The sequence below is a fragment of the Monomorium pharaonis genome, chromosome 9 (genome assembly GCF_013373865.1).
Source record: "Monomorium pharaonis isolate MP-MQ-018 chromosome 9, ASM1337386v2, whole genome shotgun sequence".
Classification (NCBI taxonomy): Eukaryota; Metazoa; Arthropoda; class Insecta; order Hymenoptera; family Formicidae; genus Monomorium; species Monomorium pharaonis.
Genome location: NC_050475.1, coordinates 12,158,455 through 12,176,650, shown reverse-complemented (window position 1 = coordinate 12,176,650; position 18,196 = coordinate 12,158,455). Strand labels below are relative to the sequence as shown.

Below are 18,196 nucleotides of genomic sequence, written 5' to 3'. Positions count from 1 at the left end.
AGCATGTGAGTGCTGAAAAAATCGTGCTGGAATATTTTTCGTCTTGATTCACGCTGTCTATTGGAGGACTGTAATAATGTTATTGTGTTAAAATCGGCAACTTTACTCACAAAAAAAGTGACACAAAAGGGACTACTTTCAATACTGTAATAAAAAATATATTTTTGTTACATAAATTGTGGCAAAAAACGTTTCAGTACGATTTTCTACACGTTTAATTATTTTTCATATGGTCGTCTTCATTACCACATTGATCGTATGCACGTCATCTCGCGACATGATAACATTCGTAGAATTACCGACACTTCGCTTTTGCGAATTTAATCTTGAATAACGTGTCAATTCGTGAGGATATAAGGCACTTAGATAGATCCCACGCACATAGATTCGATGCACAGGTAGCAAAAACACGATGTACAACATGGGGATGTACAATCAGCCTTTTCCAATCGTACAGGTGCACTCGTATTAAAAAGGCATATAGCCTTTTCTATGAAACTTAGTAAAAATTATAATTAAAAGATTTTATTTTATTAACAATTTATTTTGGGAATATGTTGTTTGTATATAAAATTGTGATAGATAAATGCAAAATAATTTTTTTAACAAACTTTATGAAATCATTGTAAAGCACGTGTTAAAAAAGAAATGTTTTATGAAGCTATAAAATAAATCAATTACTTTTTATGAGTTTATTACGTTTCTATAAACATTTTGTATTAATAATTTGTATTAAGAGTTTTTTGTATTTAAAAAATACATTTTATATAATATAATTTTACTCACTGTTGAAAATTGAGTGCGTTTAAATGTAGAAATATCTGCCGAAAATACTGTATTCGCCAATGCATTGGCCTAGAACAATTTATGCAATATTAGAAAAGTCATTATACCAATCTCGCTCATTAACATGTAGCATATTAATACTTTATGTAGTATATTAATACCTGATCGCAAGTCAAATGACAGATACGACTTATAGCAATAACTTGAAATGATAAATAAAGAATCATCATACATCGACTGCAAGCCAGCAGCACATTATTATATTGAGTATTTCCGTAAAAATTTGCGAAGACAAAAGTCATAATGTCTATCAACATGCATGCAATCCAACAAAACAACTGCGGATTATAATAAGAAGTAAGATAATTTGTTGCATTTATGAGGTAGCGATGTAACCGCTGGAGATTCAACATCGTAAGACTGTGATCGCCAGATAGTCTAGATGTATTTATGTCAATAATCATTCCTATAAAAAATTATAACTTTGTTATTAAATAATTTCTTACAGATAATAAAATTTATATAATAATAATAGCAATAACAAAGATACATTATATATTACGCGCAGACATTTCCCCCCCTTCCCCACGCACAAATATTCCACTTTAACTTTGGCATTATAATAACTTGAAAACAATGCTTCTTCAAAAACAATATTGTGAATAAAAGTTATAGAATTTAAAGAGCTACACAGTAAAAAAATATTTTGTATTTGGGTTAAAATTTTTCCGTGTAGAAAGTATTGTGTTAAATTTTTAACACAGTTGTGTTAATTTAATATATTACTGTTATGTTATTTAGACTTCTGTATGTTAAATTAATATTAACTATTTTTAAGAGTTCAAATAATACAATTTATATACAAATACATGAATTCTTGGTAACATATTTTATATGTTAACATGAACAGATAAATTATGTTACTTTCCTCCTTATAACAGTTACCGTGCGTTAAATGAACAAAACAAAATTACCTTTTTAAAAAATGGTAAAAAAGGCGCCAAGTATGTGTATGCGCCTTTAAGAAAAAAAACTATTATATTAGGTAAATTTTCTTATTATTGTATTGTTTTATTATCTTATTGTCCTCTCTATAAAAAGAATGATATGAAGTAAATGCGGCAACTATGCATCAACCTTGGAACGAAAAAAAGATAGACCAAGTACATAAACGCGTGCTTTCAAAAATAAATTTAAGATCAATACAATTAGCCAAGTATATTTAAAAAAAACATTAAATAATTAAATAATTAAAATCAACCAACGGGATTATAGTAAAGCAAAAACTTGGTGTGCCCGGCACGCATTTTTTCTATATTTCCAAGACTCTAGTTATTGATGATCAATAAATATATACACAAAAATGCGATTAATGTGGCTTGGGTATTGTTTTACTATCTATCAGTTTTTGCTTTATTATCAGTTATTATTTGTAACATTTTCATTTTTTAAATAATTTTGTAATAGATTTTAGAGAATTTTCCTAAGTCTTTTTTTCAAACATATTTGGCTAATTGTATTAATCTTGTATTATTTTTAAATGTGTTTATGTATTTGACGTATCTTTTTAATCTTTGTAAAGTTTTTAATAGATTATTATTTTTTCATTATTTTATTTGTACAAATAATTTCCATATTGTATAACATTGATGGGTTTCAACGAGCCGGGCACGCCAAGTTTTTGCTTTACTATAATTCCGTTGGTTGATTTTAATAATTTAATTATTTAATGTTTTTTTTAAATATACTTGGCTGATTGTATTGATCTCAAATTTATTTTTGAAAGTACGCGTTTATATACTTGGTCTAACTTTCTTCCGTTTTAAGGTTGGCGCATCCCTGCTTAAAATGACAGATAGATTATGACTGGATCTCATTTAATCAGATAGAATTTCTATGATAATTAATATGACGTATAATACACTAATTAGACGTTACATAGACTTTTAATGTACACTGGTGCAAAAAAAAACTCATTTAATCAGATAGAATTTCTATGGTAATTAATATGACGTATAATACACTAATTAGACGTTACATAGACTTTTAATGTACACTGGTGCAAAAAAAAAACGAAACAAAATTTTTGACCGTTTTTTAGGCAATATTCAAAGTGATGCAACTTTGCAAAAAGTCATCCAAATTACATGTACTTTTTTTTAAATTAAAGGACAAAGACTCTACTTTGAGAATCCTTAGGCGAAAGTTTAATTCGTTAAGTGTGAATCTTTTTTATCGCATGAAAATCAAACATGTTTTTTTTAATTGAAAAAAGTAAAAGTTTGTTATCATTTTGCACAAGTTTCTCGTTAAAATCTTGCTAATATTAATTCAGATTCTTAAAGTTCATTCTTTTCTAAGTAATTAAAAAAAACATGTCGATACGATGTTTTTTGTTGATTGCACGCGAGTTTGACATTTGCACGGCATTTTAGGGTATTTTAGCGAATAAATACGGTATTTTTTGAATATCATGAATTTTGAGTATTAATATGATATTGCACATTGATTTTATTCGTGTTTAATTCAATCATACCAGCGTCATCAAAGTGACCCAATGTGCACCACGTGGAGAATGACGGTCGGATTTTGTACATCATGTAGCTCTGAAAAGGCTGATTTTTTAAAATAAAATTTAAACTTTTATTTTTTATGTATGAATATGTGTATATGTATGTTTTCATATATGTGGGTTTATGAGTATAGATGAATGTGATCTTCTATTGACTTCAGTGAAATTGGTACATCAGCTATCCGTTATATTCAGATCAGTAAGTACAAATTTCTACCGATGAATTTCAGAGCCACATGATGTACAAAATCCGACTATCATTCTCTACGTGCACATTGGGTCACTTTGATGACGGTGGTATGATTGAGTTAAACACGAATAAAATCAATGTGCAATATCATATTGATAGTCAAAATTCATGATATTCAAAAAATACCGTATTTATTCGCTAAAATACCCCAAAATGCAGTGCAAATTTCAAATTCGCGTACAATCAACAAAAAACATCGTATCGACATGTTTTTTTAAATTGTTTAGAAAAGAATGAACTTTAAGAATCTGAATTAATATTAACCAGATTTTAACGAGAAACTTGTGCAAAATAATAACAAACTTTTACTTTTTTCAATTAAAAAAAACATGTTTGGTTTTCATGCGATACAAAAGGTTCACACTTAACGAATCAAACTTTCGCCTAGGGATTCTCAAAGTAGAGTCTTTGCCCTTTAATTTAAAAAGAAGTATATGTAATTTGGATAATTTTTCGCAAAATTGCATCACTTTGAATATTGCCTAAAAATCGGTAAAAAATTTTGTTTTGTTTTTTTTGCGCCAGTGTCATTTAATAATATTTTATAATATTATCTTTTTCAATAATGTTGAATATGGAAAAGTTTATGTCAATTAATATGTTTTTATACATAAAAATTTTATTAAAAGTTGTTCTGTAACATTCTATACAAATAAGTTTATCATGATCCATGTCAAAATTTCTAGAGAAGTTTTAGAAAATTTTAATTCTCATGATTAATCAAATTTAATTTAAAATTTCTATCTATTTTATTGTTTCTGTATTATGCAAAATTTTTTTTTTAATACCATTTTAATGCAAAATACCATTTTAATATATATAATACCCTGTCATAAAAATATACTTCAATGCAATCAATTTGTATCATAGTCGAACTAACAAAAATTTTCATTTTATTATAAGTCATATCATATTTTATCCATTTCTGTTCTTCAGAAATTAATCTGCTTTCCTATACCATACAATTTATAATATTGTATATAAAAAAATAACATTCTTAAATATAATACTATCATGTTGAATATTATTTAATTGTATAAATAACGTACTACTTTTAATAACATCTTATCATGTATCAATCACATATACCATATTTAATTTTATTTATATCTGTTTGTCGTTTTTGTTATTCTACATGTAAGGATAATTCTATGATATTCTATTTATGTGTATATTCGAATTTATGATACATTGTGTGTGTATGTATGCTGTTCTATGTGTGTGATATTCTATCTATAGTGCTTCTATAACTCTAAAGTTTTCTGTATACTTATGTATGCGATTATATGTAACTATATGTGTATACGATTTTATGATATTCTATTCACGTTAAATTATGTAATTCTATATAAATTTATCTATATACGTATGCAACTTTATACGTACCTCTATTATATTCTATCTACGTTGGCATGTTACTCAATGGCATTTTATCTATGTGCGTAACTAAGTGTACTTACAAGCGTATGCGACTCTATAGTATTTTATCTACATGTATATGCGATTCTAGAATAGAATGCCATTGAATACCAATGATAGAATACCATTGAATTACATGCTCACGTAGATAGAATATGATAAAAGTGCATACATAAATACGATATCACTCAACTGGATACACTCGTAGATAGGTTTACACACACATAGAATTATATACATATTTAGATAAAATACCATAAAATCGCATGCATAAATAAAATACCTTAAAGTAGCATATACATGAATTATATGCTTACGTAGATAGAATATGATAGAAGTGCATACAAGATAAGATATCAATTGGATACACTCATAGGTAGCTCTTTACATAGAATTATATACATACTTAGATAGAATACTATGAAATCGCATATACATATAGATAAAATACTATAGAGTCGCATACACTCGTAGATATAATTACATACGCACGTAGGTAGAAACACAGTGAGTTATATACCCACGTAGATAGAATATGATAGAGGAGGTGTCTACACACGCAGATAGGATATCAATCGCATATACAAGTAGATAAGTTTACATAGAATAATATACATACTTAAATAAAATAGAATCGCATATACATGTAGATAAAATACCATAAAGTTGCATATACACGTAGATAAAATATCATAGATCGAGTCGCATACTCATAAGTAAAATTACATACACATATAGATAGAATATCATTGAGTTACACGTGCCTACGGAGATAGAATATATTAAAGGTACACACATAAATAGGATATTATTGAACCACATGTACATGTAGATAAGTTTACATAGAATTATATACTGTAAGATATTTGCAATTGAAAAGACTCGCGTCGGGAAAATGGAGGCCCATGTTCTAATCTTGGGACTTATAAGCGGGCAAAATAGAAATCAGAGTAGTTGGAGCCATGTGGTCTATTGGCAAGAGAGCTATCTTGTGGAACGAGGAATCCCGAGTTCGAATCTAGCTAACGCTCTAATTTCTCCGTCGCTTTCAATACATACTTAGATAGAATATCATAGAGTCGCATGTATACGTAGATAAAATATACCATACGGTTCCCATACACTCGTAAGTACATACAATTACATACGCACATATTAGAATACTATTGAGTTATATGTCCACATAGATAGAATATGATAGAAGTACATACATACGCAGATAGAATACCACTGAACTGCATACACACGTAGATAAGTTTACATAGAATAATATACACATATTTAAATAGAATGTTATAGAGTTGCCTATATCTCACGTAGAACATGATATCATTAGAATATCCTGTACTCATACTATGAACGTACGTACCGTATATAATGTACTGAGAATATTCTCATAATATCTTCTATAATATATCATTATATTATATTATTAGAACGGACCTGTTATATCTAAATTAGTATATTATTTCTCGTACATTCTTAGAATTTACTTTTGCAATCTAAATATCTTTTAATGTTTAAATCCAGATAACCAAACCTGCAAAAGCAGAATCCCACAGCAGATCCACAGCCTACTGTGTCCGCACTAAGCTCGCGTTCCGTAGACAAAGACCGCATTTGACAGATCTGCTGCTTTTCTGGCGCCAATATGCTGTCAGCTTTTGTCCAGCAGATTCCGTCTACAAAACACAAGCCCAATGCGGACATAGATCCGCTGTGTGGGACTCTGCTTTTGTAGATTTGGTTATCTGGGAAGTTTATTTTTAGCGTCAAAAAATGTAACGTCACCAAAAATGACGAAATAATTTCTTTATTTTGATTACCGTAAATATATATACCGTACATAATATACTGAGAATATTGTTATAAGATCTTTTATTATATATACAATATATATATATATTATTATTCCGCAGCAGCCGCGAGTAGTTCGCGAGATCGCTGCTAGGCGAGGGCGCGGCGCTTCTCCTTCTCGTAAGAAAATTTACACCAAAAAGTTCATAAAAGAAAACCACCCACAGCAACAAATTATCTCTCGATGTGTATAGTGAGCTCAATAAATTTACCTAACAGCAAAGTGTAGTATCATTTTTGTCACTCGAAGAGAGTCCCTTGAGCTTCCGCAACTTGAATAAAGCTTCCGAGAATTGAGAAAATATAAAAATAAAATTTTAACCCTTGATCCTTAGTCTAATGCAGTGGCCAGGAAGCGAGAAACACTATAACTATAAAGTACAACTCACATATATGTGATTCTTGTAGAAGAAAGTAAAGTAATTCACTAGATCTAGAGAGAGATGAATCATTGATCGAGTATGTATGTGTGTGTATTATATATATATATATATATATATATATATATATATATATATATAACATGCGCGCGCGTGAGGCTTGCATGCTTGTAATATATTATTATACTAAAAAAATATTAGGAAGATTCCGTATGATATCATGAGTATATACACTGAAAAAAAAATTCTTTATAGTATCATTGTATGACGTTTATTAACTAAAATTCATTGATACAATAAACTTTTTGTTAATAGCATAAATATTACATTGAACCTTTTCATTAACCATAAATAAATTTATTAATATAACGAATTATTCTTTGTTACAACAAATAAAACATCATAATAATAAAATAATTTATTGGACCAATTTTAATAAATTTTTCATTAGTAGAATAAATATTTCATTGAAATTTATGTACAGTTTTGGTTCAGTGTACTACAGGATATTCTCAGTACATTCGTAGAAGCAATTTAGGGCGCTTATAGGAACTTGCTTAGCATATCCTCAGTATATCATAGTGCGTATATCGAATGTTCCAAGAACATTAGTCATATACGGCTACGATATTCTTAAAACATTCTCAGAATATACTTGTTCTGTTAGGGATTGAATCTTTGAATAATAGTGAATAATAATTAGTAATACTATACGATGTAAAAAACATATTAAGAATTGTGCATTACAAAATGTATTTAAAATATTTAACTGGTGGTCGCAACACAATTGTGAAATTTTTTCAAAATAAAGAGAATATAAAATTTTCATTTCTACCCTTTCCCTGTAGATGTTCGGTATACGATGTAGTTTAATATTGGTTTAATAGCAATGATGGATTGATAATGGTTCTATATCGGTTCAATAGTGGTTCAATAGCTGTATGATGCGGTTTGATAAATGTATGATAGATGTATGAAGTGGTTCGATATAATATGTTTAATACTTTTTATTTTGACCGAGACATTGACCGAGACAACATTATATAAGACGCTTTGAAATAAAAATGCGCGCAGACAAAAAACTTCCACAAAGCTGACACGGCTTTTTCAAATTTATTTCTCAAGTGAGAGTCGCGCACATCTTCAGTATACTGTATTCTCAATGAGTGTTAGATCATGTCAATCGTTATACGTGCATATATTACTCGTAAAGATGCAAACTATACGAATTGAATACCCTGTTGACGGTGTAAGTAGTGCAAGTTTCACGTGCAGTGAGGTGTAAAAATTAATAATAATTATATAATAATTTTGTTTTTATGTTTTTAGTACGTGTACGTGGATGAGTTGCGGCAGCAGCGCGTTTCTTTCAGAAACGTAGAAAATATGCAAGTACTTCTATAACAGTCATCCCTCTAAGGAGGGAGTCCGTGCGCGGATCTATAAATTAACAAGTAAGTTTTTAATATATTTTATATATTCAAAGTATTAATATATTTAGAGTATTAAAGATTAATTGATAATTTATTTTTTCCAGAAATGGATTTATCGTGAAGATATCAGCATTCACGATTTTATTGATATACGAGAAAGAAATTTTGAAAGCAATACTTTCGAGACGTCAATAGAGCTCGAAATAAAGACATGATTGACCGCTCGTATGGTCAATTCGGATTGGCCGATGTATGGGATCTACGCCGCTTGTTTGGAATGTTACTGCTGATGAATCCAGACCAGGAGTTTTGGATATAATTATCATACTTTATATTATTTTATATTATTATTTTATTATTACATTATTATCACATATTTTGTTATATTATTATATATTATCTCGTATCATATTATTATCTATTATGATTAACTTATCAATTATCTTAATAAAAAAATATTGTAAAATAAATTATTGTCATAAAAGATATAATAAAAATAATTTAAAAAACGCAATAGAATTGCTCATTTATTGCATATTTTCTCATGTTATATTCCTTTACTCCTACACATGCCATCCTAGATATATTCTCGCTTCCATCACACTCACGTTCGCTCGCGCTTACGCTTTCCGTCGCGGTGTTATTCACGCGTTCTCTCATGCTCTCGCTCATTTTTCTCTCTAACACTCTCATGCTCTTTTACATTAACATAATGGGTGGGATAGAGCATGCAGCCAGAAACCTCGGAGATATTACGAATGGATTGAAGAGCGAGCATCATGGCTGTGGCGGTGGCGGCGACGGGTGTGGAGCACCGAGCACCGCGGCAATAGTTGCGACGGTGGGCGGCGGTGGCGGGCGGCAGCAGCAGCGGGCGCGGATCCCGGAACGCGATTCCCTCTCTCCCGCTCAACTGTTCCAGGAGACGGTCGCGCACACCGAAATGTGACTGCGAAACGCGATCCCCTCTTCCAACTTATCTCAGCGCGCCGCGAGACTCCCCGATCCGCGTGACGTCATGCCCCCCGCACCTACAAGTTTCTCCCGCACATCTATACCCCCTCGGAGTTCTGTAGTCAGAATCAGCCTAATATCAACTACTCGTGTTTCTTCCGGCAATAGGCCAGAACTCCTGCCTAACTCCTGTTAAGGTCGCCTGCGTACCAACATGCAAATTATTCTCATGCATCTGCCGAATAATCAAATGCGTCAGTACATCATTAACGGGAAGTAAAATTTGATGTTTGGACGAGTATGCCAAAGCAAAGTTTCTCAATTTTCCTCCTAGTCGCAAAAGATTCAACTCATTCAAAAACGGCGCAAGACTCAACAACCGGCTATTAAAAGCCACCTGTCCTTTTTTGGCCAAGACCTTTATTTCGTTTGGAAAATGTAGCAAATGTACCCGCCTGCATAAACTATACAATGCATTCTTCAACTCCTGGGCAGACAATCTTCCAGTTTGCCTTTGTACTCTTAAGTGACAATTTTTTACAAACCTTCTACAAATTGCGCTGCCACTTGAACTAATTTATCTAATTTTGCATATTATTTAAAAATATAATTATTTTCCGTAGAATGCGTCTGGAAAACTAAATTTGCCATCACCTGGTGCTGTTCGAGCAGGGACGTTATATCAATTTCTTCGAAAACCATTCGGTATCCTTCCGCTGAAGCCACGTCGAGCCATTCCACCATAACGACGATTGTATAAGCTTGACTAGCGTGACCCCTCGAGATATAAAATCCATCGGATTATCCTGCGTTTGCATGTGATACCATTCCTCTACCTTATTGTTAGTTAAATTTTTCCAACTCTTTTAGCCATGAAAATGTTCCATCTTTTCAATAATGAACGCAGCCAGGCTAGTGCTATCGATAAATCGCACCAGAAGAACTTTTTGTCTACTCTTTGAGGCAAAGCATCAAGTATCTTATTCATTAGGCGTGCAAATAAAACCGTCCTGCACAACTTTAATCTGGGTAACAAGTTGCATTTCAAGGGTGTAACTCTCGACTTTGAATACAACAATAAACTAACATGTTTAGCCTGAATCAGTGACTTTAATATAAATACAAGCTCCACGGGTCTTGATGCTAGCATCGCAGAATCCATGTACCTGTAACTTCTTATAAGAGTAGCATCCCGCTCCTTAACACGGAACTTTTAATTCACTCAAATCCTAAAGACTTTTCTCAAAGTCTAATCATTCCGTATGTAGGCTAATCGGCAGGAAACCCTTCCAATCGATATGCACCTGCCAGAGTTGTTACATAATTATTTTAGCATTAACAATAATTGGCCCAATTATGCCAAGCGAATCGAAAATCTGCGCTATGCGAGATAAAATCACTCTTTTAGTGATACGTAGCCTCTGATGCGGAAACCTTAAATAGAAATTGATCCTCCCGGAGTGCCATTGTAAACCAAGTATCCTCGTATTAGTGTCTTTGTTGATGGTTAATAGTAAATTTTGACACGATTCTTTAGGAAAATTACGTCATAATTCCGCAGAATTAGAAGATCACTTTTTCAGCTGAAAACAGTCTCTTCCAAGCAAGTAAATTATCTGATCCCGTAAAGCTCTAGCAGCTTCCAAGGAATCAGCCCCTGTTAACAAATTGTCCCTATAGAAGTTTCTATCAATTACCATAGCCGCCTGCGGGTAAGTCTTGCCTTCGACTTTGGACATGTATCGCAGACATCGGGTTGCTAAAAAGGCGACGGGAGCCGTCCCATAGGTTACCGTTAACAACTCATAAGTGCAAATTTCGCCACTCACATCATCACGCCATAGAAATCTCTGCAAGGTTGTTTGACCGAGCTCAACAAAAATCTGCCTATACATCTTTGAAATCTCCGCATTTAAAACATATTTAAATGTGCGAAATCTAATCATTATGGCAAACAAGTCCTGCTGAACTACGGGTCTTGTTTTCAGTATATCATTTAGATATACTGATAAAGATATTCCGCTATCGCTTTTACATCAAAAACCACCTATCCACCCACCACACAATAATCAAATTCACCCAATAATAATCAAATGTGGTGTACCAATGAACTGAATTTACTCGAATGATATAAATATGTATAAAGTTATAAATATAAGGATATCGGAGACTGATCTTTGCAATTGTCTGTCTCTCACGTGTTAATTAGCCAAAGCCTGCTAGCTGATCTACACCTTAATTATGCGCCGGTAGTGAAATGCCTTGTGATGGAACAACAATCTTCCGTTTTGCTCCGTGCTCTATCTTTGTCCGACGATAACTTCCTCTACTCCAAATTCTCCTCCTACCATGTGCTGTGCGAAACCATGCTCCGTTACCGTGTGCCGGTGATCCGGCTCGAATGTTTGGTTCTTTTATCGCGCACTACACTTTCTCGAGGTTGTGAAAGTGAAATAAAGAACCTCAGCTAGTAGATACTAGTGATATTTATTGATCGAATCTAATGACCATGGACTTGCAAGTTATGTTATTAGATTTACACTATGTGCTATAGAGACGTCTACTTGCGAACTAAACGATCGCAGGAGCAATTGCTACAGTTTTGTGTTTCGGAAATATTCGACGAACTGTGACAAAGCTCGCTTTCCCTTGGGCATGCCTTGCTCACGTGTACTAGCATAAGAAGCTCTGCTCCGTTATTACAGAGTTCTTAACAAGTGTTATAATTTTATTTAAAAAAATACCGTATTGCAACTGTGTTAATGATATCGTACAACCATCTCTTTTAAATTACTAAAACTTAGGCAAAAAGCGTGAAATCTTGTCTGAAACAATTACAATAAAGTATACAGACTATAATGTCAACCAGCTAGCTTATCATGATGTGGTCACAGGCTGTAATATCGGAGATATGGATGCCAAGGATATCTGTATTGTCATGCATTCTATGCGAACCGGATATATGAATAAGGGACAGAAATATACCGATAAGGCTCTTACAAAGGAACTGACGGAAGTATTCCTCACCGATTTTAATGCGCTTTGGATATGTTGTAGAATATAAAAAAATATTAGACTTATATTTTTTTTAGCGGCGTATCTCAATGTTTAAAGGTTAAAACCACCCATCGAAAATAACACATTTTTTCGTCTCTGGCGAATATCTTTAAAAATATAAGATTTATGAAAAAAATGTTCCATACAAAAGTTTTATACTTTTTACATTTTATACTTTTTGTTATATTTATATTTTTCAAAAATTTAAAATTTTTAATTTACCCTCACCCCTTTTTTGCAACATTTTGAAAATTTTGTAAGGACAAAAATTAAAGAGCATTAAAAGCTGAATCCATTCATATATAATAACATATAGCTTCCACCATTCCCAATTATTGACAAAACGAGATGATAATCTCATGTTATAGGCGCCGCGCTAGAAATAGTGTTGCGTTATTTCTTTAGTCGCGTCACACACAATAATTGCCTCTCCTGCGTATATTTTTATATACGGATTATTCTTAGTTACATAATACCCAACGTATCCCACACAGCATGGAATATTGCAGCAAAATTGCAATATATCAACAATATTACATATTACAGTAAAATATTACAGAAATATTATTGACATGTTACACGTTTATAAATAACATTAAAATATTAGGTATATTATATTGTAGCGATATTACATTTTAAATAACAATACGTTAGAATTGATATCACTCACATTAAATTAAGTGAGGATTTATAATAAGTGAGGGTTTATAATAAATGTTAGTATGCTTTAAGCCGTAAGAAATTGATAAATCACAGACAAAAATGAGAAAAATAATTGATTGTGATTAATTTCTTATGGCTTAAGCTTAAAGCTTATTCCAGCAATTTCTAAACTCGACCTAATGTTAAAATGTCATTAATGAGTACGTTTAAACATTACCTTTGGGTGATATTCATAGTCGAATCTTATTTAAAGATCGTCTCAAGCAATGTTTTAAGATGCTAATACGGCTCTGTGATTGACTGATGGCATCTTAAGACAGTATTTAAGATGATCTTAAATAATAGGTTGTACGATAATGAGTTGCCGGTTTTTTGCATATTTTCAACGCTTTATTTAATATAGGTAGAGTTAACATAATTAGGTCAAATATGCGCCGTTTTGTTTGATAATTTGTTGCCATTTTAACGGTAATTTCATGATACCGCTCTTATAGAACTCTTCGTCCTTATTGGCAAAAAACTCGGCCAAGTGATTTTCACAGTCCTCTTTTGAGTTAAATTTTATACCACCAAGGGAATTTTGAAGTGACAGGAAGAGATGGTAATCTAATTTTATACCACCAAGGGAATTTTGAAGTGACAGGAAGAGATAGTAATCTAATGGAGCAATGTCAAGACTATAAGCCGGGTGCATTAGGATGTCCCAACCAAGCTCCCGTAGCTTCTGGCGCGTCATTAAAGATGTGTGTGGCCGCGCGTTGCTTGGTGAAAAACAACTCCCTTTCTATTGGCCAATTCTGGCCGCTTCTGATCGATGGCTTCCTTCAAACGGATTAATTGTTGACAATAGAGCTCCGAATTAAGTGTTTGGCCCGATGGAAGCAGCTCATAGTGGATGATTCCTTTGTAATCCCACCAAACACACAGCAAAACCTTTCTGGCCATTAATCCGGGTTTGGCCACCGTTTGAGCCGCGTCGCCTCTGGTCGACCACGACCATTTGCGCACAATATTGTCGTAGGTGACCCATTTTTCGTCGCCAGTTACCATCCGTTTCAAAAACGGTTCATTTTGGTTGCGTTTGAACAATAATTCGCAAATTGAAATACAGCTGAATAAGTTTTTTTTCGACAACTCGTGTGGCACCCAAATATCCAGCTTTTTTGAGAAGCCAGCTGCTCTCAAATGCTTAGAAACGGTATCAGGACTTAACTTGAGCTCCTGCGCAATAATTCGAACGGTTGCATGCCGGTCTTCATGGATCTTTGCGACGATTTTGCCGACATCAGTGGTTATTGGCCGTCCAACGGGCATAGGGTCTGTTGTGTCGCTTCGGCCAGCTTTAAAGCGCCGAAACCATTTCTCGGCAGTTCGAATTGATATGGTTCCGTCTCCTATAATATCATTAATTTGGCGATATGATTTAGTTGCGGTTTCGCCTTTCACAAAGCAAAACTTTAAAATGGCGCGAATTTCGGCGTTTGTAAATTCCATGTTTATACTACTGTAACTTGTGAACAAAAAGTCCAAATTGAACAAACAAAGTGTTATTTTATAAGTAATATTACCACCTTTCAAACGCCGTATCGGGTTGCCCGATGCGATTTCATTTGCGTTCGCCGCAACGCTTTAAACTCCATCTAATAGAAAAACCGGCAACTCATTATCGTACAACCTATAAGATCCAATATGAATACCGGCCTTTAATCAAATTTAACGACATCGATAGTGCTTAGATTTCAAATTACATTTAAAAAAAAATGAAATGGTTGTGATTGGACAGGCTAACAACCGATTACTAAATCCGATTAAGAATAATGTGTAAATGAAATCATTAACATTAAGACGTCATTACATTATTTTATTATTTTATACATATGTATTATTTCATAATTTATAAATATTTTTTAAAAATTATAAATATATAAAAAAATATAGAAAAATAAAAAATAAAAAAGTAATACAAAAATACTACCTAAAAATTACAGTAATACATTCGTGATATATCACCATTATATTACTGTGATTCATTTCGGCGGACATTTTAATATTGTAGTAATATTTTTGTAATATTTCTGTAATATTTGTATTATATTTCAATGTAATATTGTAATGGGAGAACAATATTTCTGTGATATTACCATAATATTTCGTGCTATGTGGGATTACATCATATAAAGCACAAATGTATATATATAACAAAAGTCGCATATATACGTATGTGCGTACGTACAACATTTTCATTATTACAAATGCGAATATAAATTAATATAAAGCAAAATATATTTTAAATAGTGAAAAATACAAATAGTATACAAATACTATAACAAAATATCATATCGAGAGAAAAATATAAAATATAAACTCCAATAACTATTTGCATAATTTTATTATTTACACTATATGCACATAGCACACTTTGATAATAAAAATAATATAATTTAATTTAATAAGTTTGAAATATTAATTACAAAATATCATGAAGTAAAAATAAAAAAAAGAATAAAGGAAAAGAGAAAAGAAGTTGGATAATTGTTACAAACACAATTTTATACAAATAAGTTTTTATCAGGCAGAAGTAAAAGAATATCAATGTTTGTTGCATGGATAAGGAAAACTATAATTTACAATCTACAAAACTACAAAAATCTTACGTGTTAATAATCTAGAAACACATCTTTTTAGAAGAAATCAATACAGAATTTGTTTATAAATGTCTTTCATTTTTGTAATTAGTTTATTAGAAAATCACAATTAAAAAAATTGTCGCAGCACCGCCATTCCGAAAAACAAAAAAATCAAAGTTGTGTTGAATTGTGCTAGGATTGTGCTAGCTGTGCCGCAAACCGTAGTTCAATAACGCAATTTATTAGAAAATCACAATTAAAGAAATAGTCGCAGCGCTGCCGGGACATACTGCGCAGATTTCCTATAATTCGACTTTTTAATTATCCGATGAAAACAGTTGCATATTTGAGTTGTGCTAGCCTAACACAAATCAGCACAACCTTCAAAATCCTCGGCACAACGATTTTAAGGGGACGTTACTCTTGCGCGCGGCCGTTACCGCTTGAATTCTATTGTATATCCATTTTTCGGGTTTATAATTATTTAATAAAGCTGATATTGTATATCTAAGTTGTGCTAGCATAGCATAAGTCAGCACAACCTTCGAATTTCTCGGCACAATAATTTTAAGGGCACTTTATTCTTGAGCGTGACTCTTTGCGCACGGATTCTATGTCCAAAATTTGGCTTTGTAACTATCCAACGAAGACCTTCGAAATCCTATACACCGAAAAAACAGTCTGGTTGGTCAACACATAAATCTGATAGGTACAATCAGATTTTATAGTAAAATATGGAACAACTAGGCATATGTTTACTGTAACCATACAGCTATTATTGAATGACTTGTATTGCAGCAATAACTACATCTGGTTGTTCCAACCAGACTATTTCTTGATACTGCAACTACTAATATTTTAACAACAAATATATTTTTTGGTTGACTTATTGTTAGACAAATTGTCTTCATGTGATATAAAAATTAATTATTCACATCTTGAATGATTGTTAGTTATTGTTGCGTACACGAATCGTGCACGGAAAATATCATAACATTAAAATATACGAATACATTCGTTTAGCGTACATGGTCTCGAGATTCGTTCGCGACGCATAAACACAGGCATGTGCCTGTTCGAACCTGCACGTGCTTGCACACCGACGACGGACTGTCTTGACTTAGAGACAATGTATCGGGAGAGGGGACGAAAATTTCTAGCAATCGGCCGAAATTGTATAAAAATACGTCCCTCGAAGAAGGGACAGTCACTTTCGCTTTGGCTTTCGAGAAGTGAGTTTCGAACAGTATTCTTTGCAAATCGTATAGTGAACGCAGTTTCCGAACCACGTTGCCTAGCATATCCTCTCAGTTACCACGCGACACGATCCGACGATCTCGAGCACCACACGCATAACATCAATCGTTAATCACGATCCAAGGTCTACGGACCTCAGGCGTTATCGTGAAGCCGTCTCAGGGCACAAGCCCCCAGGCATTGACGGACATACGCGCAACATCTTACCGAATCGTGACGACTCAGAGCACAAGTGCTCCCAGGCGTTGTCGTCGCGTAATACCAACACATTTGGCGACTCAGAGCATAGGTGCTCCCAGGCGTTGTCGCCATCATTAAACTCGCGAGCGGATAGATAGACACAATCATTCCGATATATATATATATATACATATGTACGATATACTGTGCGGATTATTCAAATAATCAAATAACGTGATTCGTTGTTGTATTAAAGAACGTTGTGATCTTATAAAATAAACTAATATTCAAGTGACGAACAATTCAACCTCATATATTTACACATCCACAAACGCGGCGTGGATAGTAAAACATCCACGTCGATACCACAAAACAGTTATAGTCTCATTTTCATTATTAGTTAACGTCGATGCGTACTATTACTGTGCACGCGAACAACACGATGACTTCACCCACGTTACAGATCTCGGTTAGACAAACGTGTCAAAAGCGCTGAAGTCGTCGTGTCCTATTGTTTGCGTACACAGAAATAGTGCGCATCGGCGTTGGAAAGGTGATTCGGCGTCTCACGTTATAGGATATGCACACGTGCTTAAGGTCATTGCACATACATTTCCGTAATCGTAATCGTAAGATTTGATTTCGACCAATCATATTGCTCAAATCAGCCGTAACCGATCGCATTAATCAATCGTATTGCTCAATTTCTTACGGTAACGACTACAGAAATGTACGTGCAATGGCCTTAAGCACGTGTGCGT

General features: G+C 33.0%; 1 protein-coding gene across 1 annotated transcript in view; it reads right to left on the bottom strand.

Moving 5' to 3' along the window:
* LOC105833547 overlaps positions 1 to 18,196 on the bottom strand; it is a 147,287-nt gene that overhangs the window by 116,911 nt on the left and 12,180 nt on the right. Inside the window, exons 2-3 of the mRNA XM_036291865.1 lie at positions 948 to 1,252; positions 787 to 855 (exon numbers count right to left, since the gene is read on the bottom strand). Of these exons, the coding sequence (XP_036147758.1) occupies positions 787 to 855; positions 948 to 1,252 (374 nt within the window). The remainder of the gene's footprint in view (positions 1 to 786; positions 856 to 947; positions 1,253 to 18,196) is intronic.